Raw genomic sequence first — 25,450 nt, 5'->3', positions numbered from 1 at the left:
CACTTTTTCCATTCCAGTGGGGCCCTCCCAAATCAGGAGGTGGAGGCAGCTCCAGGACAGAGACCAGGCCGGCTGTTTGCGCAACACCAGAAGGTTGGGCTTGTCAGGGACAGTCCCCTGGGGGCAGGGACCAGATCTGCCTAGGTCTCTGGACAGCCCCTAGCACAGAAGGACCCTGGTCTGTAGGTACCACTGCAGTACAGATAGTAACAACTAATAACAACCAGCTGGGAGGGCAATGGGAGCATCCTCTCAGGGGGCGCAGTGTTTCCATCAGCCAGAGCTGCCCCTGCTGTACAATGCATTGATCAGCACCTGGAGCAGGGGCAGGGAGAGTCCGACGTCCTCACAGGGTGTGATGCAGGCAAATGCAAGACCCCTGTGATCCATTCCCTTCGTGACTGGCAGCACATCTCCATGAGCCCCAAGAGGAGAGCTCTGGGCCTGCCCTGGCCCCCTGCTCAGACCCTCCCCAGTCACCAGCTCTCAGTGAAGATCACCTGGACCAATCCAGCAAGCAAGTGAGCAGAGGGGAGCAGCGACCTGGGAGTTAATGGGAATGGGGTGCACTCTAGACATGCAGGTTTGAGTAATTGCCTCAGGGGCAGACAGGTCCCCGAGGCCAATGCACCCGATGCAGGCCCAACGCTGGCTTAGTTGCTCTGTGCCACCCTCAATGGCCCTCCATAGTCTCACACTGAACATCCTCCTCCCCAGGCTCCAGGCTGCATGTCCTTCACGTCAGCTGTGTCGGCCCCCCTCTGTACTCGTCCCCCTGCTGCAGGCCCGCCAGGCCCCTGTGCTCCAGTTCCACGTACCATGCCCATTCTAGCGCCTTCTGGCCAGCACTGCAAAGCACGGTCACCCGCTCATTAATGAACTCGCATGCAGCAGGGGAGTGTCTTACTGAGGCTAACGTGCTCTGGAGCGGGGACGTGCTGATGAACAGAACTGCTCCACGGCGGGTTGATGCCAGTGCTCCGTGCAAGCGGGCGAAGTGACCGGCCCCGAGTCACACAGCAAAGACATTGCCAGGGACAGAGCCCGACAGTCCTGACTCTAAGCTCAAGCTCCAACCACTGGGACGTACCCTATGCGTTACTCTGTCAAATCCCCATGAAGACGAGGGTGAAAAGTGACCTCCTTTGATGTCCAGGGCCGTACACTTGGCTGGGGTAAACCAGCACAGACCATTGATTGCCATGGAGCTGATTTACATCAGCAGATGATAGGCCGTAGAGGGTTATGAAACATCTTTCCTGCAATTACATTGGCGTGTCTCTGCAAGCACTGTGGGGCTGTATCTCTACGTCCATCCACAACACATCAGAAGAGAATCCTTAGTTAGAATTAAATGTTCAGAAAGCAGCATCCCATTAAAACCGACTGCAGAGGTACTGGTCCCTCCTCTTAGCCAGCGCCCTCCCCACTTGTCTCATCATTCCCTGCTGCATACCGTCCAAACACTAGACTGGGACAAGGAGGGTGAGGGAATATTTTCTCTTGGACCAACTTCTGTGGGTAGAAGGGACACGCTTCACTGAGCTCTTCCTCAGGTCTGGAGTTAGCTAGGTAGGAGTGTCGAAGGGAGGCCAAGTCAGGACACTAACCTGCCACATGCAAACTCATTAATGAGCAGGAGACAGCGCTTGGTGATGCTGTGACAGTTTGTACTCTTACAGTCACCCTTTTTACAAGTCTAGGATAAATTCTGTACAAAGTATGCCTGTAGGGCATCATTTGAAAACTCATAATCTGCTGAACATTATTGTCCTGGTAAAATATATGCAGCAACATTGTATGCAAAGTTATAAAACTCTACTGTATAAGGCATGTGCTAAGTCTGGGGAAACAGCCTCAGACCAGTTCCCCAGAGACAAAAGGATAGCCTGCACTTCTGCTAGGTGCCAATATAATCAAATGGACTATCAGCTGGTTAAATGGCCACTCCCTGGCAGGAAAAAGGGTGTCAGTGAAAAATTTACAAAAATTGGCAAAGGAACAGACTTGTTGTTGTCTGATCCCCAGCTGGAGAGGATTCTTAGAGCAGAGGAAAAGATATAAAAATGAGGATCAGAGGCCCCAAATTACCTCTTTCCCCTCATGGCATCAACGTTTGAAAGGCAAAGGACACATCACTGAACTGGGGAACTAGTGCTGGCTGAAAGATCCAGCCAGACTGGTGTAAGCAAATGGTGAGAAAAACCTTTTGCTTTGAATTCACTAAGCTTGTCAAGGTAGGTATTAGTTTGTGGTTTACCTTTTATTTCTTTGTAACCAACTCTGGCTAATATGCCTCATTACTTGTAATCACTTAAAATCCATCTTTCTGTACTTGATAAGCTTGTTTTATTGTTTTATCTAAACCAGCATGTGTTTGGATTGAAGTGTTTGGGAACCTCCATTGGAGACAAAAGGATTTTTGCATATCATTTTCTATTAATGAAATGACGGCCTTTCTATGGGTTTGCATTGTCCAGAAGGAAAGAGCTGGGCAGTACAAGACACACATTTCTGGGGACAAGTCTGGATCTAAGAATTTGCTGGTGTCACTCTGCAATACAATTCAGGAGTGGCTAGCCACACTCACATAATTCAGCTGGAAGTGATTTTCATGCTGGAGGCTATTTGAGAGCAGGCCAGGAGCGGTGGTTCTCACAGCGAAGCCGTGTAAAAGCCACCCCAGGTTGGAGAGTTAAGGGGACACAGCTGTTCAACAGCCCAGATCGTACCCTGGGGAAGGTCACAGTGATGGTCTCCAAAAGGTGCTAGCAACAGAAGCAACAGCTGAAGACGAGCTCTGTGTCACTCAAAAGCTTGTCCCTTCCACCAACAGAAGCTGGTCCAATGAAAGATATTTCCTCACCCACCTTGTCTTCACTCTTATCCTCTGTGAATACCAGACTACGAGCTCTCTGGGCCATGGGCTGCCTTTGCAGCATTTGTATCTACGGGGCCTAGTGCAGCAAGGGATCCCCAACGGGGTCTTTAAGCCCTGCAATAACAATGAGAAGCTGTTTACTTCTGAAGCTCCAAAGGAAAGTCCTGGGGAAATCAGGAAACCCCGCTGATATGCTAATGACCTCATCCCCTCTGGAACCTCTCTAGGTGAGCTGGCTCAGAGCTCCTTCCCGGGGAGAGAGGCGGAGAGGAGGACAGAGGCATAGCCATGCCAGCGAGAGGAATCCAGCAGTAGAAGGCTGTACTGGGTCTTTCCTTGGGCTCGACGAGTAGACCCCCTGGCAGCTGCTTGGATTATTGCCATTTCAGCTACTGTACCTTGGTCTTCCTTAAACTTACCCACAGTCTGGGCTGATTCCCCTTAGAGAATGACCCTCAGCAGGAATACGTTCGAACTGTGGAGGTCTCCAATCTTTGCGGCCCAGATGCACCAACTGCAAGCCGGTCAGAGTAAAACACAAAGCATGCGATTAGGGGTGCCCGGGCCTAGCTCAGAATTAACCCTCAGCTGCCCATGGACATGGCTCCAGCTGGGCTGTTATTCGGAAGGGACAGGAGTTAGTTGTTTGGACTTGAAAGGACTGCATTATTTCAGTTAATAAGCCTAAATGAGTGGCTGGTTCTGTACAGTAGGGTGTGTGCATTGCTGTCACACAACGAGAGCGAGTTCCCCGGCGATGTCACAGGGAGGCCAGAAGCAGACTGATTTGGTGTAACTCCTACTTGGAGGGGGGAAGGAGTACGTTACACCAGCTCAGATTCCCTTCAGCCTTCCCTGTGCTTGTGTAGACTCTTCTCTGAATCTGACCCAGGATGTTTGAACTATTCCACCTCTTGGGACATCATCTCATTTTCTCCTTTGTGAAGCCTGCCCTGAGGAATGCTTCTCTTGGGCTTTATTCCCCCTGCAGGGTGCATTCCTGTGTCACCAACTCTCACAATCTTATCCGGAGTCTACCACTACTAGGTGGTTTTCTGAAAGCCCCAACTCCTGGAGTCCCGTGATTAGGTAAGAGGCTCTGTGACTCCTAAGTAAGTTTCTAGCCCACGTGGTTGAGGAGAAATGCTTGGATTTATAGGCACCGGGGCTGGAGCACCCATGGGGAAAAAAATGGTGGATACTGAGCACTCACTGGCAGCCCCCTATCAACGCCTCTCCCACTGGCACCCACTGGCAGCCGCCGATCAGTGCCTCCCGCTCCCTCCCAGCGCCTCCCGCCTGCCACAGGCAGCTGTTTCGAGGCATCAGGAGGTGCTGGGGGGAGGAGCGAGGGTGCAGCACGTTCAGGGGAGGGGGCGGCACTGGGTGTGGAAGAAGCGGGGCGGGGGCGGGAACAGGTGGGGCCGGGGTGGGAAGAAGCAGGGCGGGACATTGGGGAGTGGAGCAGGGGCGGGGCTGGCGGACAGAACACCCCTCCCGCCCCCAGCAGATTACAAACTCGGCGCCTCTGCTCGGGTGTGTGAGCGCAGCCCAAAGGCTCAGAAAGCAGATGTCAAAGGCAACGAGCCCAATGGCCTTTTTTCTTTTCTTTTCTTTCTTTTTTTTTTTTTTTAATTCAACCTTGTGACTTTTTAGGCCAATCTCCTGCTTTTCGGGGGGGTGAGGGGGGCCGACTCACGATTTTGGAATAGCTGGGAATGGCAACAGGGGCACCCTGCCTGGGAGGCGGGGCTCAGCGTACGTCCAGGCTTCAGTCCCAGGACACGATGGCAGCTCGAGCAGACACGCCTGAGCTAGCTTTGATGGAGTGCTGCAGCATGGGCCAGCCGCTCCGTGCCGCGAAGTGCTCGCTGCCACGGCTTTGCTGCTTCCGGTTCTGGAGCTAGCTAGGTCAATGCTCGCGCATGTAGGTCCACCGGAGCCGCAGTGGCAGTCCGCGATTGCAGTCTAGCCATCCCCAAAGAGTAACCAGGGGAGAGTGGATCATTGCTCGCCTGCTCTAAGCTTCCGGCTGACCACAGCTTCGCAATCCAGAGGAGAGAACAGAGTTAGGATGGGCCCCGGGGATTGGGTGCCATCTCTCCCAGTTCTGTCACCTGAAATGGACGGGCTGGATGCTGGAATCCCTGGGGGAAGCTCTCTGGCCTGTGTGATGCGGGAGCTCAGAGTGGATGATCAGAATGGTCCTTTCTGACCTTCGTGTCTACGAATCAATGAAACGCTGCTGATGCTGTGGGACCTGCTACTGCCCTACGGCAAATAGCCCTTGATGCCACCCGGGACCTGGGCATCAGCAGCAGGGACATCGACGCTGAACTGAAAACTAGAAATAGCAGCAACGTGGAGTGAACAGAAAATGGGATACAGAGAGGTGCCGCACTGTCCCCCTCTGTCTCTCTTGGACAGCAGCCGGGCTAATGGATACGTCAGAGCTTTGACTGTAGCTCTGTGGCTCAGCCAGGCTTCCTGGGGATGTCTGGCCCTGGTGACTTATGTTTTGATGTTATGGTGACAGACAGACAGCTAGGGAGTTTGGTGTTTCACCTCCACATTGCCCTTTCATTAAGGTGCTCAGGGAAGAGACTGCGCGGCCTCCCATTCACTGCCTAGGAGGTGTTCCCCCAGCACCCTCCATGGTGGGTGCAGATGTGCAATCATCATTTCGCTTCTCTGCAATCTCCTCATCCTCCTTGATTGCCCCCTTTTCCCCCGGACGTGGCCCCAGGGCCTCCTACTTCTCATGGATCTGAAGGATTTATTCTCTCTGTATCTCAGCCTAGTCTCCAAGTTTAGCCCAACTATGACTAGCTCCCCTCTCAGACTCCCTTGGGCTGGATTTCCATTTTGGAGGCCAGCTTTCACCCTGGAGAATCACTGGGGCAATGACTTCTGGCTCACCAGGCACTAGAGCATGATGCTAACTGCTCGCCCAGGACAGCAGATGCTGGTTTGAGAGGCGTCTGCTCTGCAAAGAAGCCCCTGGGGAGCTGGGGCTGGAGGGCCCATGTCCTACCTTCTGGTGGCATTTTCTTCAGCGGGGCTGAGGGGGGTGGCAAGGGCACCAAGGCGGTGGCTCGGAATCCGGCGGGGAGCGTCTCGGCCGAGCCGCTGAGCATGTCGATGCTGTGAACGTCTCGAGGGCGAAAGCGCTTTCTCCAGGACGGGGTTCGCCGGAAGGCCTTGTCCTCACCCTGCAAGGGAACGGCTGGTTACACCTTTCACAGCCAGATGCCCAGCACCGGGAACAGCGGGCTCTCACACCAGTCGGGGCTGGGGGGGGGGGGCGGTGTGTGAACGGGGTGACACACGCCGGTGGCACAGTGTGTGTGCGTGTGGGGGGGGGAGGATCAGACACTGCCTACAGCACCAGAGATGGACTCAGACACCCCTGCGGCACGGCGGGGGGGACGGACGAGATGACGGGGAGGGCTCAGCCATGCAGCTCAGGTAACGCCACCGCCCTTCCGTCAGTGGCACCCGCTTCCCCCGCATCCTCCATTCACAGCCCCCTGGGAGGTTCTCCGGCCGGCTGGCCCTTCCCTGTCACTAGCCCAAACTGAATGGCCCCCTCATGGGGCAGGTGAACGACCATCCCCGTGGGCTCAGCCACGCGGAACGAAAGGGCCACAAACTGCCACGTGGCGGAGTGTGACACCAACCCGGCCCAGCCATGACTCCTGGACAACAAAGGGTTTGTCTACAAGGAAAATTATTCCAGATTAATTAAACATGTGAATTTAAACATGATCAAGCCCGTGTGGACACTCCCATGCAGAATAAAAGTGGCTTTAGGGATTGCCTACACAAACAGGGACACTCAGAAAAGTGAATCCTAATTAACTTTTAAAAGTACATTAGTTAATGGCATTAAACCTCTCTGTGGACACTCTCATTCAGAAGTAAAGTGGCCTTGGAACTGAATTAAATGAAAGAGAATTAAGGTCACTTTAATTCTGAATGAGAGCATCCACATAGGGGTTAGTGTGATTGAACTAATCCACTTTAAAAATTAATTTTCCACGTAGGCAAGCCCTTAATTCAGTTTAATTTAATGTACTTCCATAGTGGAGTAATTATCCTGGAATAAAATCCCTTTTATTCCAAAACAGAGAATCCACATGTGGCGCTATTCCAGAATACCTCTTCTAGCCAGCCAATTTCCTCATGTAGACATGTCCTAACGCTATAAGCTCATGAGAGTTTGACTTTCCCAAGCAGCTACCGCCATGGACAAGAGAGAGACAATTGAACCAGGTCTGGAAGTCAGCGGCTTATCTCCCAGTGATCATTCCCTCACATCCCCTCGCATGTATCTCCCTCCATCAGGGAGTACAGATGTGCTTGTACAATGATGGGTGTCACAGAATTCACACGCTCTCATGCGGCACTGGGCACAAAGAACGTGCAAGGGCAAAGGTCTATGCAGCTGGCATCCACGCCAACAAGGCCCTTTCTGTCCAAATAACCTACCCAGATACCGGGGCTTCTTTTCTCTCAGGTCTCGTTGCCCTAGGAGGTTTGTCCATCCTGCACTGGGATTGCCACTAAGAGTTAATTAACTTGAAATAGCACAGATGTAGGTAGGCCTGGTCAAAAATTTGACGTCAAAACCGTTTTTTGATGAAAAACTGGGTGATTGTTTTTTTTGCAACAAGTGTCTGCTCTCCGTGGAAACATCTGAATTTCAGCTGAAAAACTCAACGCCTCAAAACTGAAACAATTCCTCTGAAAACGGAAACATTTTTATTTGGCTCTGGTGCCGCAGTGCCTCATGGGAATTGCAGTGGAGTTGCCTCATGTCTCCATTCTGCTCCATGGGCCAGGCTCCCTGGCAGACTATGTCTCCCATGATGCATCACAGATGGGGCTCCCATGATGCACCACTTCTTGCTCTGAGAAGACACCGTGGTGCACCATGACAGATGTGGTACAAGCCTTTACAGGAGGACGGATGCATGAGGCACCCAAGCGACAACTCCCATGGGGCACCGCAGCATTTCCAAATCCAAATATTTCGGTATTCAAATTTTCCCCGAAAAACCGAAATTTTCCACAGGGGCTGGCTCTAATTTAATTTTTGTAACCACCTGTTGACTTGTTCGTGTCACGTTGGTCCCTTCCATGCTTTTGATTCCCTCTCCCATTGGCGGTCGCTGGTGCACGAAAGGCTTGTCCAAAGCTAAGCAATGACTTCATACTGTAGCTACTCAGTAAAGAGACTGGCCTTGGCAGTGAGGGACCTGCACTTATTATCCGGTTTTTGTATAAAGGGCTCTGGGAAAGGGGATGGCATGAGGCAAAAGTAGGTGGCTTTAGGATGCTGTGTGGGGAAAGCTGAGGAACCCGGTTCCAGAGGGGCTGCTCGGGCCCCTGACACCACAGAAACTGTTTGAGGGCTTCCTGGCATACGGGTAAGGCTTGTCCTTCCCAGCTTAATGAGGTAGAACATGGGACCTGACGGTCTTAAATCAGACCCAGCTCTGGTCTGTCAGGGTAGTGGAGGCCCAAAGCCCAGACAGGCCCATGCCCATTTCTAAGGTAGGGCTGGCCAGGCGAGTTCCCTGAAGGGACCAAGTCCCCTGAGTGTGGGCTCCCATCCCGGCCTGCATGTCTTGGTGCTAACTGTAATCTCGGCTTCAGGCCGGAGCGTGCCGAAGCGTGCGCCTTTTCCTGAGCACGTGAAATGGAAGGGCCAGTGCGGCGGCAAGTTGCTGGAGAGAGAGGCTTGTTCCAGCTCTCGGCGTGCCTGGTCGCTGGCTAGAACGGTGGATGTTCGTTTATAATGGCGTGGGCTTTTCATATTGGGGTTTTAAGTTACATCCTGGTCACCGAAGGGCTGATTTTCAAAAGCACAGATTGCATTTAGACACGTAACTCCCCTTGACTTTGAGAGTTAAGCACCCGACGGCCATCTGTGCCTCCAGAAATCTTCCCGGAGCGGAGGGATGGCTGCTTTTTTTATTCCATATCAATCTACATAAATACATAGACGATTTCCCATTGTCCCTGGGCTGCCGCTAAGCCTGGTCACCTTGGAAGTCATCTGTCAAACAGGTGCAGTGCCAAATGGCTGTGACTTACTTAGACTGTCAGCTCTGTGGGGCAGGGGCTATCTTTTTGTTGGGTGTCTGTACAGTGCCTAGCACAATGGGGTTCTGGTCCATGACTGGGGCTCCTCGGTGCTACCATAATACAAATAATAAATGAGGATAATCACTGAGGGTGCCTGCGGTGGAGGTGCTGGGGCTACTACTGTGGCTATCATATCTCAAGTCTGCCGCCCAGTCCTTGCTGTGCCGTATCCTTCCTGCCACGGCCATGGCATGGCTCACTTTCTGTGGAGGAAGACTTCCAGCTGACCCATCCCTAGCAGGATACCCCATATATTCCAGCTGTTTCTTGGGAACAAGCAGCCACTTTGTGTAATTTTCTAGGAACCTTGTAACTCCACCACCCTGCTGGTGGGAAGGACAGACCCGCCTAGATCCCTTCCAAAACCAGTGGGGACATATATTGTTCTCATGGAGGAATATGCCCAATTCACATAACTGCACTGCTCCAAATACAAGTGTTTGCTACAAGGAGATGGTACCAACTCTTGCCCAAAGGGCAGCACTTTGCCACGGCAGGGCTGCTCCCTCAGTAAGAGCCTGAGAAACGTCTGGCAATTGGTGTGTACCAAGAGATCGGCATTTTCAGGCTGTTCCGTAAAGGGTGGAGGTCACCTCTTTGAGGAGACAGTCTCACGGCCACCTCCCTCCCATTTGCAATTGCCTGTTCCCATCCCCGCTGCCGTTCGGGATTCCGTAACATCTCTGCAGTGAATGCTGGCTCGATGAGCCGTGCTGGCAAAGAACTCCTGCGCTTTCAATTGTCTTCACTGCAATGCAGGGCACACACCCTGATGGAAGCAGCGAGATGCAAGGATGAGCCAACCCCACAGGACCAGCCAGCTCTCGCAGACTGTGAGATTTTCTTAAACAGACTCCGCATCCAGCTACATCCTCACCTGCCCTGAGGCAGCAGATAGGCTGATCAGGCCAGTCCATACTGGATGTCTCTGGGTTCCATCTGAGCCACTGCTTGAAAGCTGCTGCTTTGCTTTTTCATCACTGATTAAAGCAGAGGAGGCCGAGACCAAAATTTTTAGGACAGTCTCTCTCCCATTGAGGCACCTAAATAAGCAGTCAGATTTTCAGAAGGGCTCAGCAAGGGGCGGGAGGGGGAGGGGGGCATGTTGGGTGCTGAGATCTTTGGAAAATCTGGCCCTCACTGCCAAGAACAGAAAGAGAAAGTGCAAAGAGACCCAGGGGCTGCATGCCTGTGATAACGACAGTGACCCACCTGCCTCTCTCAAATGTTATGAGCAGTAATTAACATCCTGAAAATCGAACGCGTTGGCAGACGTGCAAAGCGTTACGATGCACCACCCTAGCCTACCGGCGGATAGAAAGGGACACCGTGCAGGCAGTGAGTGGCTGACAGACTTGGTGGGATTTCGTCACGCGCCACGAGGCTTGCTGGCTCAAACTTCTGAACTCGGAAAGTGCCCCACTCGGTCACCAGCCTCCGGTCCCATCCCGAGCACGGAGAATTCAGGCAGCACTGGTAGCGCGGTGACATCCTGTGTCCGAGTACAACGCTCAGCCTGGCCTGGAGAGCAGCTGGTGCTGCATGACGCCGGGCACAGGATGGAAACAAAATCCCCAGCACTGTGTTGCTGACGTCCAACTAGTTCTTGGTCCCCTCCCACCCCCAGTAGAAATGTGTGTCAGTTTTTGCCTTGCATGTTAGAGAGATCTTCAGAGCGACTGCCGCTGCCCCAGAACGTCACCAGACCGGCAGCATTTAAAGAGACCTTGCACATTCTTTGAACACAAGTTTGTATTTATTGACAGAATCATACACTGATCACGGTACATGAACCAGCTGGGACAGTGACTCACAATAGGTACAAAGTTACACGTCAGGGAGCGAACGGGCAGACTCAGCGTGGAAACCTCTTCAAATTACAGAACATCAGAAACACACTTACAGCTGAGCCCCTTGTTAGCCAGCTTCTGCAGCCACCTGGCTCCTACCAGCCTTAGATGGCCAGTAAAAGATAACACTAAAGCTAATTCTGCTCTAAAACCAGAGGAGAGCCAGCGTAGTCAGCCTCTTGGGATTTGGCCCACAGAAAATGAAGGCTGAAAAGACCCATTAGATTCCATCAAGTCTATTCCTGAATGCCAGACCGTCCCCAACAGCACAGGGCTATGGCTAGTACAGGCTAAAATTATTCAAGTCTTACTGCTCCCCCCCCTTTCCCTAGAGGGCTGACCCCACAACCTGTACACTTGCTAATTGGTGAGCCTTTAACAAAGCGAAGAGCCAAGGTGCGGCTGGTGCTGACACCTGTGCCTACAGAAATAACGCCAGAGCCTTGGTACCTTACAAAACATGCCGGTTTTCCTAGGGCAGAAATGGATCCTCCCCGCTGCTTGTGAGCAGCCATCCATGCCCATGGCTCTGTATATCCATTTCCTCGACCAGCACACCCCCCCAGAGTGTAACCAAGGTCGTTCAGGCCGTGCAGGGGTTTGAGCATTGAAGTCCTCTCCCGTAGGGGGTGACAAAATCAATGCTTACCAGGGCAACCTAGCTGTCGTCTCCCCTCCAACCCACTGCCGTGTTGTCTATTTCTCATCCTACAGCAGGGACCCTCATCTTTTCAAATACCCAGCACGACTCAGTCACAAGATAGTACTTTGTACTCACATCGTCCAGCCTTCTGTCCGTGCCCAAGGCAAGCAGATTGTTGAATTCTCTCTCCATCACCTGCCGTGCCTGAAAATAAGATCAAATGAGTAACAGTAACACCCTGTCCCTGGGGAATGACTGACACTAACATAGGATCGCCATGCGCTCGGACAGATCCAAGTGTCCAGCTACCAGTGCAGCAGCTGTGAGGAAAGGACAGGTCCCTCCAAACGCTGCTGGGCTGCCATGTGACACACAGAGCTGAAGCTGGCTGGCTGGATCTTGCTACTCTAAAACAGATCCTTGACACGGTGAGAACAATATCAAATCCTCCAGTATCAATGGGAATGGCAGAGTCCAGTCAGGAGGAAAACCATTGCATTTTCAAGGCAGAGTCATTTGGATGACTCTCTCTCCATGTTCTGTGAAACCCCAAGGAATACACACCACCACCTCGATACCAAGGAGATGGATGCCTTAGAAATACTTAAGCGGATGAGAGAATGGAGACAGATAGACAGACGGATAATATGCAATAATCTCTGGCAAGCCCATGGTGGAAATGTTCTCCTTACCTGGGTATTCTGCGTGGGTATTTGTAGGACAAGTGCCAGACTATTATGGTCAAAATTTTCATCCAAAGCTAGGAGTGCTCCATGGACTCCACTCTCGATGAGGTTATTTGCATACTCCCTAAGCCCAATGGACTGGATCCAGTGAATGACCTGATCATTGGTCCAGACCAAAACATCTGGAAGACAGCAGGGTCAGACAGTCAGTACATACCAAACCTTGAGTTAGATCAATTTTCAGGAATCTCTTGATCCCTGCTGAGCCTTGATCCCGGCCTGTCCCCGTGGCAGGGTGACAATATGACAGAACACAGTGTGTTGCCGGTATATATATTTTCTCACAGCTTATTGGAGCAGCCACATTGCCAGGAGCTACAGAGGAAGCTGATCACCTGTCTTCTCAGACGAAACGAAGGGGTTTGGCTAGGCCTGGCCCTGGGGCCACTATCCCTCCTGCCCGTCGACCAGTAGCAGCTCAGGTGCTGTGATCGTATTCTCACTGACGTTTACAAAAAAAACCCAAACCAGGAAGGAAATTGAGTGGATTACTCCTGGGACCTTTACTGTTGTTATCCCGATAAGGGAGGATAGATAAAGAGAGAACCTAAGCAATAGACACTTATACTAGGAGGGTGCACACCCTGTAGGTTCTGCTGGCCAATCCTATTGCACATACCACAGGCTCCTTGCATCTCTCCATCTCCCCCCACAAGATCCTGGTCCCCGAAGGAGCTGCCCTGACGCTGTCTCTCTGCATCTTGCCCATTTAATTACCCCTCTCTACTCCCCATCTACCTCTGCTAGAGACACGATCAACACATTGTATGTGTCTTTGGGTCTCGCATCACGAGGCAGCGGTGAGACCGTCTGCTATCACCAAGAGGCTGCAGTGACCAGATTTCTCTCCCTCTGACATTGCCATGTGACATAGTGAAGTATTGGAATGGGTTAACTCGGGAGGTGGTGGAATCTCCAGCCTTAGAGGTTTGTAAGGTCAGGCTTGACAAAGCCCTGGCTGGGCTGATTTAGTTGGGGTTGGTCCTGCTTTGAGCAGGGGGTTGGACTAGGTGACCTCCTGAGGTCTCTTCCAACCCTAATCTTCTGTGATTCTCTGCACATGGTGTACTGTGACCTCCCTGTACAATTCCAGCCCGCCATCTTTAGCAGTGAAAGCAGAGAGGTGCAGATGCTTGAGGAGCAGTTGGAAACCCCACTCAGATTAGAAACAATGCTACTCAGAGAGTCAAGTTCTCTGGCTGAAAACCTGGCAACTTCCCCGTCCCAACCCCGACTTCAACAGGGTCAGGATTTCACCCTTTTTTTGTTTGTTTAAATGATATATTTACCTTGCCAAGCAAAGATAGCTATCTATAAGCCTGGGTAGATCCGCTGATGCAAGCAGGAATATTGGTGCATATTATATTACCTACTTGAGATCTCTCAGTGGTGATCACAATAGTTTAATTTTCCCAGTTCTGTTCAAGAGAGTTGAAAATACCGACCCACTTGACACAGAAACCTCCAATTCCCTGTGGAAACTAAATTCACTTTCGGGGCAGACAGTCTTTAAGTCAAATGCTGTCATCAAGTGGGCTCTCCAGTTAAGTTCAACCAATTCTTCATTTGAGTCCAATTGCAATAGAGCTGCTAGTGGGGGCTCTTTAGATCCTCAGGGCTTCTCTGCTCTTGCCATTCATCTCCCGCCTGCCGTCAGAATCCCGTGTTGGTTCAAACGAACGTGATCTGACAAACAGGATCAGGACTTCAAAGGGGACCGAGAAGGAGCCCGTAGAAATGACTTTGCTTCCAAGCAAGTATTCTGTAGCGAGCAGAACTTATATTAATAAGTCACAATTTGCCTGCAGCTACTCCATGAATATGTGAAAAGCCAATTTCCTCTATATTTAGAGGGGGGAAGGGCTAGTGACTGTATGACATTGGTTGGGAAGTGTTGCCTTTTGTATTAAAAACCGAAGGAATGGAAATAGAAGGCGGCGGGGTCTCTTCTGCTGTCATTTCCCCTGAGACGCAAACAGCTCTTTTAAATGGTTACTGACCTTTGATTTCGTGCTGGCTTTCCTCTCGCCTCCTCTGAAGCTCCTTGCGGTCATAATTTAACCTCTTCAGGCACATGATGCCATACTGTAGGCTGGTGCTGGGAAAACACAACACATCACTCAACGCTCAGGATAGGATACACTAAGACAAGAGAGGGAGGCGTTTGCTTCTCAGCAAGGTTCACAACTTGGCGGAGGGATGCTCTTAGAAACGGTTGAGTCTTATTATCGACACTCCCTAGAGGGAAACTCTCAACCCAAGAACACCATAGTGGAGAAGGTCAAAGACATCAGCACTGAGAGAAACCCTTCCAGCTAGCTCACCTGTCAGGGTCCATGGTACTCGACAGGGCCAGCTCTAGAGCCCAGATCCTCAAAGGTATGTAGGCACCTAACAGCCATTGATTTTAATGGCACTTAGGAACCTAAATACTTTGGATCTGGGCCTAGGGGTTTGCTGTCCCTAGGCTGGGATGTGTCTGTGCCATTCAGTCCTGTATTCATATGCACTATCAGCTGTACTGGGGCATTCAGCCTCCACCCGTTCTATCTGCACGGGAGGGCATGGATCCAAACTCACCGACCCACAGCCCCTTTGACAGGTCAGAACTCTCTTGCCCGGGAATTCGATAGCCTCGGGCTTCCGGGTTGCTAGCTGGAGCGGGGGTTCTGGAAGTGCCAGGGAGCTCTGCGATCAGTCCTGATGCTGCACAGGGCCCAGGAACCTGCATTCCAGTCACTGGCAAGGATCGAGAGATGTCGTACTGTCCTTGCTGAGGAAGTTGCGGTGGGACTTTCTGAAGACCCACCATGCACCCAACTTCCATTCCTGGGAGCAGGGGATGCGACCCAGCTCTCAGTCAGCGCACTGCAGAGCTGCACCCCAGGGGGCCGACCAGGGGGAACGCAGCCCCAGAGAGCAAGAATTCCTCCCACAGTGCCTCAATGGGTCGGGGCGCACGCCCCTTGTGACACACCGTCAGGGGCTGCAGCACACTGTCCTGCCCCCACATGCCATAACAGGCTGGCGTTAGGGAGGGGAGGTCATGGCCTTGCCTCCTCCTCATCCTCAGCGGTGCACGAAGGGAGCCAGGCCTGCACTGTGACAGCCCCCACGTGGGGGAGGGGTGATGCGCCCTGTGCGTCCTGCTCCCAACACACTTGTGGTTAAGCTCCTGCCAGGGCACCCCAGTTGCAGGTCCCCAGTGAAGCCTTTGGGACCCATATGCAACCTCTTACGCCCAGGTGCAAGGCCCTGGAGCTCTTCTCCGGCTCCCCGGGCACCGGTGCTCTGCCCGCGGTAGCAACCCCCTGGTGACGTGCTCGGGGAGGGCAGAGGGAGGAATGCCACAGGAAGGTCTGGCAGCTGCCGATCCACGCAGAGTGGAGTGCGGCTTGCAAAGCAAAGCAGGGCGCACCGCACAGACGAGGGGACAGATCTGGGAAGCCATTCCAGGCTGGGAGTCCCCCTGCTTCCCTCAGTGAAATCACTGACCTCCTGGGCTGAAGGAACAGCTGCAGCGGGATGCAGTCCCCCCTTGAGCTGAACAGAGGCTTCATTTCAGCGGTGTCTTTGTAAAGGAAACGGGCTGCATTCTTCGCGATGCGCTGGCCGTCACGCTCTGTCTGACTTTGTGAGGCAGGGAGGGATGCTGGAACGGGGCGGGGGACTCAGAAGCGCGATTGGGTAGGAGTCGGAAGATCACCTCCCAGGAGCTAGGATTTTCTGCAGCTCCAAACAGGAGGAGGGACCAGCATTGGCTGGTGAGCTACAGAGCAGCTGCAAGTCGTCTATACATGTGTGTATTGCATAGGGATCGGAGCGGTCCAAACCCCAGGTCTGAAAGGCTCCCTGCCTCACTGAGATCTCTGCAAAGGCTCCAACGAGAGGGAGGGAGGGGTCATGTGGATGTAAAGCCAAAAGATTCAGGAATCTCTTCTTTGTCTGGAGAAACCCCCTGCAGATCCCTGCCCGAAGAAGCAACCTCCAGGGGGACGCCAAGGAGCACAAACCAAACAGAAATATGGAGACGGCCCTCTGGGAGCTGGCCGGGTTCCAGAATCGAGAGAAGCACGTCCAGCTCACACTTGCTAGGGACAGACACTGGCAGCTGTTCCCAGGGGACAACGAGCAGTCAGTCCTTTTGGCACAGGGACTCCGGCTCCGGCGCTGTTCCGAGGTGCCCCTTGGTACTGGCTTGCTGTCCAATGGCCTCACAGTCAGCCCCCTTCAACCCTCCTCCCAGACTGCGCCAGGCATCACCTGGCTGAGCCCAGGGACCTGGACCTGCATTTAACCTCAAGGGTTCACAGTGCAAGTGTGACCATCCCTTAAATAGTGCTTCACTAAGAGATGGGAACAGAGGAAGGAAGCTGTCTGGGTTTGTGCCCGACCTGGATCCCATCCTGGGGAGCAGAGACCAGCTCTGCCTGTCTAGTCCTGGCTCTTTGCCTCAGCTCCACTCAAGAGCCTGCTTTGCTTTTACTGTTTCCCCACAGCTGGCTGAGGCCTTGACACCTCGTGGTGCTAGACTGTACATCTCCGGGACGGAGCCATCTGCTGATGGATCCATGGGCTGCAGATTCAGATTCAAGTTAGCTTCTCATGACTCAGGGGCTTTGGGGAGGTGGATCCCCTGAGGGGATTGCCTGGCTCTGCCAAGGGCTGTGGGTTGGGAGAAGGGAGCCAATTTGAGGGCACCACATTCACTCGTTACTCGGAGAGCAAAAGATGCACCAGCCACCAGAAGAGAGGCCCTCACCGAGGCCCCTTGGGTACTGGATGCAACGATCCATTATGGACAGCTGGCTGTCTCACAAAGCCTCTCAACCCTCTAGGGCTTCAGGATCTCCTCTCATGTGGCCTGCAAGCTGATCCCATTGCAGCAGTGATAGCAAACTCTAGTTCACTCGACAGCTGACACTAACAACCCCAACCACAACCCCAGTGTTCTTACACCCCCCCCCCCCGCCCCTCCAATGCAATGTCAGAGAAATGGATGAGCTGCTTCCATGACTGCTCCAGAAGGTGAAAAAAGGGAGGGACAGACAGATGAGCGGGGGGGGGGGGCTTTTACCTTTGTGCTTTGGGATGTTCTACTCCTGGGTCAGAAATTGCTCCACCCCTTGTGGTTGACCTGGATTGAATGGTTCTGTGCCACGCAACCACCTACACTGGGGATCTGCACAGGGAATTTCATGAAGGAGAACATCAGCCTTTCTAAGTTGTTCCAGACCATCCAGTTTGAACCTGAATAACTCTTCCTCCAAAGCTGGTGTCTGAGCATGGTCAGCCACACCAGCTGGGTCTGGCTAAAATCTGTGGAGAATCCCACTTAGGAACCCTTGAAATCACAAGACCGACCACAGGCCTTCTCCTTTACTGCTCAGGAAGGGACTTAATACTCTTGACACCTTCCAAGGGAGCCCAGCTCACCGATGGAAGCTGTCGACCATCTTTAGGTGCACTCTGAGATCTTTCTTAGTCAGGTGGTCCAGCATCCGAGCATCAACGAGACACTCCATGAAGTAGCTGCGATACTGCGGGAGCCCCAGACTAGGCAGCCATTCATTCCCAATCCATTCATGGTTCATGTCCCCATAGGCCAGCGTCTGTGAAAGCAAAGGGAAAAGCGTGCATACATGCCGGCTCTCAGCAGCCCTGCAGACACAACTTTCCAGGGGACTCGTTGGTGGCACTTTAGGACATGTTGGTGCAAGATGTTTTTTCCAAAGCTCTTGCATTTAGAAGAAGTTGGGTCATTTTCAGCTGAATTGGTTTTACTGGGAATTTTGCTTTGGCAAATGTCTGTCCAATTACTAATAAATTGTGTTTTGATAAGTTAATAACTTGAGTCAGTGCTTCTCTGTCTGAGCAGACATGTCACAGATTAGAGAAATACAGATGAAAAGCCAGTATAAAATGCCCCAACCCTGGATGGATTGATGAAAGAAGGGACCCTTGGATCCCAAAGCATGACCCTCCCTTGTCTGAGCTAAGGGACCCAGCTCTGTTAGCCAAGGCTGAAGCTAGCGTTGGGCAGGAAATGGCTTTCCCATGAGACTCTGAAAATTCTCTCTCTCAAACTGGGACAAAAAATTTAAAGTCTTGAAAACTTCCACAAACTGAAAAATCCAAAAATATTTTCAGATCGAGTCTATTGAACGCTTTGTTCTGATAATCTCAAAACATTTTGTTTCAATTTTGACCTGTTTAATTTTTTTTTTACTTTTTAAACCTTAAATTAACTTAAATTTCAAAACAAAAATGGCACTTGTGCCTCTCTAAAAAGTCAAAACGAGACATTCCAGCAATTTCAAAACTTTTTTTTTCCAATTAATTTTTCAGAACAGGAAATTCAGTGACATCCACCCTTTCCTGCAAACAGTTAGGTTTTAATAAAGTGGCATTTTCAGATTAAAAAAATATTTTGTCGAAAAATTCCCGACTAATTCTAGCTGCAGCAAACTCTTCAACCTCTATATATGCCCCAGCCACCATTAAAGGGTGACAGAGCACCATGTTGCGTGGGCATGGGCTACATTGTTCTTATTAAGTGTAACCAGTTGGATACTTGCCTACAGTATCTCACACAGACATTGTGAGGCTTAATTAACTTTTGCAAGGCATTTTGCAATGGTTGGATGAATGATGTTCTATAAATCAAAATTAAAACCAGGGGCCAAAAATTTTCCCCTCTCAATATTTTGCTACTTAAATTTCATAATGTAAATGTTATGCTGGTAACAGGGCAACTTGTAGAACATTTGCTGAGAAAAGCTCAGCGGCTCAGCATTCTCCGATGCCCGGGGACTGCTCAGCACTTCTCCGGTTTAAGCCCCACTTCTGGAAGTAAGGCAGAAATGTAGACAGTTAAATGTAAATCAGGAAGGAGGAGAGAAAGGGCCTCCTGCTCCACTGCCCTGCCCCCTGGTGCGGTTACTGACGCCAGTCTCAAGTCAGTTTAAAATGCCACCCCATCCACACAGCAGTTCAGCACCCACTTTGCACCAGGCGCAGGGCAATCAAGGATCAGGCCCAAATGATACTATCGTTAACTCCGACCACATCAGCAAGTGAGCAGGACTCACATGGGTGGGTATGCCCTGGAGGGCTACACGTGGTTTATCAACCCCTGTTTTTTAATCCTTGGCAGGAAGCACTCTCCCACCTCTACGTATCCCTAAAACAGACCCTGTTCCAATACCGGGAGGGGGGCAGTGTTGTCTTCCTACCAGGAAAGGCAATTTGCTTGGCATCACTTCAGTATTTCTTCATTCCCTGCCCCCACCCCTCTATAAATGGATATTTCCTTCCCTCCCGGGGGAATGAGGGGGTTAGCCAATGCTGCCAGATGTGCAGCACTGCAGCTGTTCTCAGGATCTTTATTACTGTTGCTAATGGAGGGCTTTCCTCTTTTCTCCTGCAAAGGACAGTCACGCGCCGAACAGAACAGAGATGTCTTGTCTTTAGCTACAAAGCCAGTGATGCATTTGACAGGCATGGCTGATCAAACAGAACAGGCGAGGGGCTAGGTTACTAAGGGTGGTGGGGAGAGAGGAGGGATTGCATCGCTGCTGGAACACTGCTACACTGCCTGCCCTATGGTTTTTACCAAGTCCCGGGAAGGAAAGTCCTGGCTAACATGCTCTAGAGGTGCCCAGATGATCAGAACTGGAATCCAGATCTGGTCTCAAAATCAGAGCTTCCCAGAAGCTGGGATTGGGGGAATGGTTTGGGCCCAACCAGCTCATTCATTCATCCAGCCATTTGCCAGCTTTACTAACAGACTATGGAGTGGATGGACAATGACCGATGACCACAGGGCATGCCATGTATGGGGAGATGAGATCACAAGCATTTTTACTAGACATGGGTCTCCAATTTTAGAAAACCATTTCCAGGCAGCAGGGAACCCAGGGCTGAGAGTTAACACAGTCACACAGCGCTTTTAGCCATGTATTTTTCATGCCTCGGTAATGGCGAAGGCCCCTGCCCTGACACGCCAAATCTCAGCCTAGTCTGTCATCTGCAGTACACAAACCCAGAAATGGTGTGCTGTGTTAGTTCCTGGGACAGCTAAAACGGGAGTCAAAAGAAACATGGCATTCCACCGCAACCAGCAATGAAAGGGCCATGTTCCTGGTGCGGGAACGTATGGGCTAATACATGTTATTGGTTGGTGAGAGCTAAGAGATGAAGCTCCAGCTCCGGGAACACTATCCCCGCTATACAATGACACAAAGGAAGAGTCAACAAACCACAAGAGAAAAGAAGAAGTGTTTTTCCCCTGCCTTTGAGCATTCTCTGTGCTGCCTTCACCGACCTTCCAGTGACGTCCCTTTGGGGGCAGGGTTTAAGGGGCAAAAGGGCGGGGCTAAATGCTGAATAATTGTCCAAGGGAGTGGAAACGGAGTGATGTGATTGGACACACACAGTGTCACTAGGGCGTTCAATTCACAAGAGGGTTGTGTGAGATTCTCTGGGCGACGGCCCTGCTCCTGACCCCGGTTCGCCTAGCTAACAGACATGGAAAGAGATGACATGGAGGTCTCACCTGTGCCCAGCTGCCCTCCTCTGTGTCCTAATTGTAACAAATGTAGCATGTCAACAAAAACAACAGGTAAAGTCAGTACCTCTGCCCCGGGGGGATCACGCCCTTCGAACATGAATAGAACAGAACACAGATCTGAAAGGTGATACATTGCGGTCAGAGGAAAGGTACGAGAGAGACTCAGGGTCCTTTGCGAGAGTCCTGACCTGAGTCAGCCAGACAGGAAATGGGAATGCTCACTTCATATGCAACTCAGGAACATGTGTCTCTCAGCTAGACTGCAAATGAGCCCTGGTGCAATCCTGATCCTGCGTGAATCAAAGGGAGTTTTGCCACTGGCTTCGATGGGGCCAGGTGTTCACCCTGGAGACCATCAACAGTGCTGCTATGCTCCAGGAGTCCTGTTCGCCCCAGCGTTTACTTCGGGCACAGATGCCTCTAGAGCACAGCTCGTTGTGACAAGCGGGTGTAGCACTGGGCAGAGATGCCAGGCTGACAGCCTCCATTTCCCAAAGTACAGACACAAGTCAGACAGCGGCAGTGCAAACTTCCACCGCATCGCCCGGCCAGCTTGCGCCATCCCTGACCTGGACACTATGCCAGTGACCCATACTCAACACCTGCAGGGCCAACACAGGCCGATTAACATCCCTTGTGACGGCAGGTTTTGTGATGCGGACACCTGGCCACTAAGAAAGAGACTGAGACCCCTAAAGTCCTGGCCCCATTGAAATAAATGGAAGTTTGGCCCATGACTTTGGGGACAGGGGTGGGGGAGGGTGTCAGGATTTCACATTCTGGTCTGGTTTCTCTGAACCTTCTTGAGTTCAGTGGGTCTTTTTCTTTTTTACTACAGGTGGACAGAGAGACACAGTCATCATGGTCTCAGCAAAACCAACAGGACCTTGAAAAAGGAGAAAATATTTCTTATTTGGGGGAATAAAAAAGCAGCTGTAGAAACTGCCAAGTTATTAAAAGCTGAAAAGCAGCTTCTAAGCATGCACAAACCATTTTCCAAAAGGCACCTTGCTATGACTGCATGAGATACAGATCCCTTTCCATTCAACTGGACTGAGATTTCAGCACAAACACGCCTTCAGCTTGGTGACTGACATGCTGTTCAGATGGGAGACGGGATTAGACAAGAAACTAACCGTTTTGGTGGAAGTTGCCATGTTCTCCATCTCCTCGTGTGTGAGCCAGACATTTCCAGAGGACTAGAGGGAAAAGGTCAGAAAGGTCAATCAGAGAAAGATCAACAGCATGTTACAACAGGAGCACAGTGGTCTGCTCAAAATTCTTAAAAAGAAAAGGAGGACTTGTGGCACCTTAGAGACTAACCAATTTATTTGAGCATAAGCTTTTGTGAGCTACAGCAGCTTATGCTCAAATAAATTGGTTAGTCTCTAAGGTGCCACAAGTCCTCCTTTTCTTTTTGCGAATACAGACGAACACGGCTGCTACTCTGAAACCTGTCAAAATTCTTAGTGAAGCAAGTTCAACTAGAAACGGTATTTCAGGTTCTACAGTGGATTACAATGACACACATACAGGCTTTATGGTTGGATTCTTCTCTCCCACTGGTTTCACACCAGGAATTACTGCTCATTTACACCAGATTGAGATCAGAATCTGGTTCTGTTTATCTAAATCGAAAGGACACTGGTGGATTCCTCGCATTCTTGTCAAGAAACACACTTTCAGCTTCCATGAAATTTACCTAGGACTCCTTACCTTAGTAAAAGAGACAAGACGTGTGACAGGACAGAACGATGAGCCATGCTGAGAAGGGTGTGCCCAGCCACCCCATTCCAAGAACAAAGAACACATTTAAAATGGATAAAATGCAGTAGTATTTCACACAGTGCGTATTTAATTAGTGGAATTTGTTGCTCCGGAATACCAGTGCGAGGAAAAGATGGTTACCTACTTGTAACTGGTTACAGAGTAGCAGCTGGGTTAGTCTGTATTCGCAAAAAGAAAAGGAGGACTTGTGGCACCTTAGAGACTAACCAATTTATTTGAGCATAAGCTTGCATCCGATGAAGTGAGCCGTAGCTCACGAAAGCTGATGTGGCAAATAAATTTGTTAGTCTCTACTCGTAACTGTTGTTCTTTGAGATGTGATGCAGATGTGTCTGCTACTTAGATGTGTGCGTTCCCAGAGCACTCGAGTCAGAGAACTTTGCCTCGCAGTACCCACGGGGCAGCACTCAGCCCCTCCCCTGGCCACAGAAGGCCAGCACCACCCTGACCCTCTCAGTTCCCTTGCACCAAATGTCATAAGCACAGACTCCGATGCAGAGGGGACGGAGGGTGGGCCGTGGAATACACGTCCGCATCACACCTCGAAGAACAACAGGTACAGGTAGGTGAGTATTTTTACTTCTTCGAGTAGATGACATTTCTAAGTGACATCCCGATATTGGACATTGGCAGGGCTGCCACTTGGTCCTCTGGGCATGCATCTACCAATCACTGCTGCGCCCAAATCAGATGCAAACTTGGGGAAGGCAATCCTGCAGCCCTTGTTTAAACAGACTCCGAGCTCTACCTCCCATGCACACCGCTCGGGAGTCACCTAAGTAGAAGACATGGCTGCTGCAGCTACTGACCGCCACAGTGGCATCTCTTCATGGCCGGGGTGTATACTCCCAAAGAACGTAAAGTAGGGCGGGGGGGTCTTTAAAAGAGTGCAGAGTTTCGTCTTCTTTTCTGAAAATAAAACCTGGCCATCAGACAGCAGCTTATGCGTATTCTCCTGAGGGAAGCCTGCCCGAGGTGGCACCCATCTACCTCCGGAGGTCCTGATACACCTGAAAGTCCTTGGGTCCCGAGGGAGGGGAAGATTCCGGCAGGGGAGAGTCGACCAAGGCAGTTCACTGCATCAGCAACAGGTCCTGTTCTGGCGCCGTAAGATCTGGTTGGAATAACCCGAGTCCAGGAGGATGGGCTCAGCAGTCACCGGCCGCTGAGATGGTTTGACCGAGGGAGCCACCATCGGGACTGGTGATCTCACTCTGGAGCGCGTCGAAGAGCGGGACCTTAGGGACCGAGGAACGTCCCAAGGAGTCTAAAGAGGCCACTGGGCGTCTGGATAAAGCATTGGTGGCCAGTAGGCACTAGGCCAAGAGCCCTGTCTTGACTGCGGTACAGATGCCAATCTCGGTACCAATGGTGATCTGCAGGCAATCTCTGGTGCCTGTTTGATGACGAGGGAGAAGATGACCCTGACCTGGATATTGGGGAGTCCCAGAGGGTCTCTAGTGACAACAGGGGAGCCAGCGTTGACAGGGAAAACAAACAGTCAGACATCTGAAGCCCCATACGGGGGCAGCATCAGTGCTGAAGAGGAATGGGGGATTGGTACCAGTGGCCCTGAGTGAGGCACACTCCCACATGGTACCAGAAGAGGTGCTGGTACCTAGGCTAAGGGCGTACCAAAGATGCTCCACAGTCTGAGGCCTGGGTGGTACGAGCTCTGGTGCTGATGAACCTGGCGGCTCTGTGACGTGCCAAGGGCAGAGTTGGGATGAGGCGGTAGAAACCATGGCATCAGAGAACTCCGGAACAAGTGGAGAATCCAGGACTGAGAGGCAAAGCAGGTCAGATGCCACCAGGTAGCTGTTGGCATGGAGACAGTCAGTGCTGGTGCTGACGTTAATTGGTACCGGACTCAATGGATGCCTCATGAGTGGAGTGGAGGAACTGGAATTGATGGTAGGGGCTCTCGGAATGGTACTGGGGAGCAGTTAGACAGACCTGCTCCATCCCGTGTGCCAGAGGGAGTACGGTGCTGGTCAGCGCTCCTCTTGGAAGAAGAAGAGGAGTCTTCCTGAGCCCTGGAATGTTCCCAGCTCATTTTACAGGACCTTTTCCTCACCGTACCAAAGGAGGGAGAACGACCCCTCTTCCTCTTGTGGGAAACATCAGTGCCCGAGTGCGGGGCGGCATCGCTTGCTGGCTCCGAATGCGACTGCCGATCAGGCGAGGCCGCGATGCCGAAGCGAGCCTCATGGCCTGCTCCAACAGGGTGACTATTTGACTGGGTGGTTGTTGGTTTGAAAAGTGTGAATTGGGAGTGCTTCGTTCCAGGTGGGCCTTGAGTGGTTGACTGGAAGGAGTTAGCCTGGGAGTTCGCCTGAGGGGAGTTCCCACAGAGTTTTTGCCTTTCAGGCTTCTGTGAGCAGTAAATACAACATCTGAAGATGCTCTTAGAAGGAAGACAATAGGGATAGTGACCCATCAGCTGTTATGACCTGCACAGGATGTGCCACGTTGGTCTTTCTCCCAGAGGGTAGAAGTGACTTCGTCTGTATGAAGCGCAAGCTGGTCTCTGTATTGGAAGAGAAGGTTAAAGGACTAGAGACCCAGGTGTCAACTCTGCGTTGCATCAGAGAAAACGAAGACTTTCTGGATGGAAGTCAGTATTTGGTACTGCAAGCACAGCATGCTGAAGAATCAGAGAGGGAAGTGCAGAACGGGGAAGAAAACTGGCAGCGTGTGACCTCCAGAAGAAGAAAGAGGAGAACCCATGTGCCCCCCAACACAGATAGAGGTGCGAAATTGTTTTCAGGCTCTCTGCACAGGTACTGCGGTGGAGAATGGTTTGGAAGAGTTATC

General features: G+C 51.5%; 1 protein-coding gene across 6 annotated transcripts in view; it reads right to left on the bottom strand.

Moving 5' to 3' along the window:
• The window catches only part of PPFIA4 (PPFI scaffold protein A4), a 168,986-nt gene that overhangs the window by 1,810 nt on the left and 141,726 nt on the right, over positions 1-25,450 (bottom strand). For 5 of the 6 annotated variants that reach the window (XM_075122094.1, XM_048826501.2, XM_075122098.1 and 2 more), the window contains 8 exons: positions 21,982-22,044; positions 20,831-20,857; positions 17,710-17,885; positions 14,274-14,371; positions 12,220-12,395; positions 11,663-11,731; positions 5,916-6,093; positions 3,301-3,395 (listed from right to left, as the gene is read on the bottom strand). In XM_075122094.1, the coding sequence (XP_074978195.1) occupies positions 3,337-3,395; positions 5,916-6,093; positions 11,663-11,731; positions 12,220-12,395; positions 14,274-14,371; positions 17,710-17,885; positions 20,831-20,857; positions 21,982-22,044 (846 nt within the window). In that variant the 3' untranslated portion in view covers positions 3,301-3,336. The remainder of the gene's footprint in view (positions 1-3,300; positions 3,396-5,915; positions 6,094-11,662; positions 11,732-12,219; positions 12,396-14,273; positions 14,372-17,709; positions 17,886-20,830; positions 20,858-21,981; positions 22,045-25,450) is intronic. The other variant, XM_075122097.1, reaches the window with a different exon arrangement.

Source organism: Caretta caretta, chromosome 21 (genome assembly GCF_965140235.1).
Source record: "Caretta caretta isolate rCarCar2 chromosome 21, rCarCar1.hap1, whole genome shotgun sequence".
NCBI classification, from domain to species: Eukaryota; Metazoa; Chordata; order Testudines; family Cheloniidae; genus Caretta; species Caretta caretta.
Note: the sequence above shows the minus strand (reverse complement) of the source record. Positions and strands in the feature narration are given on the sequence as shown.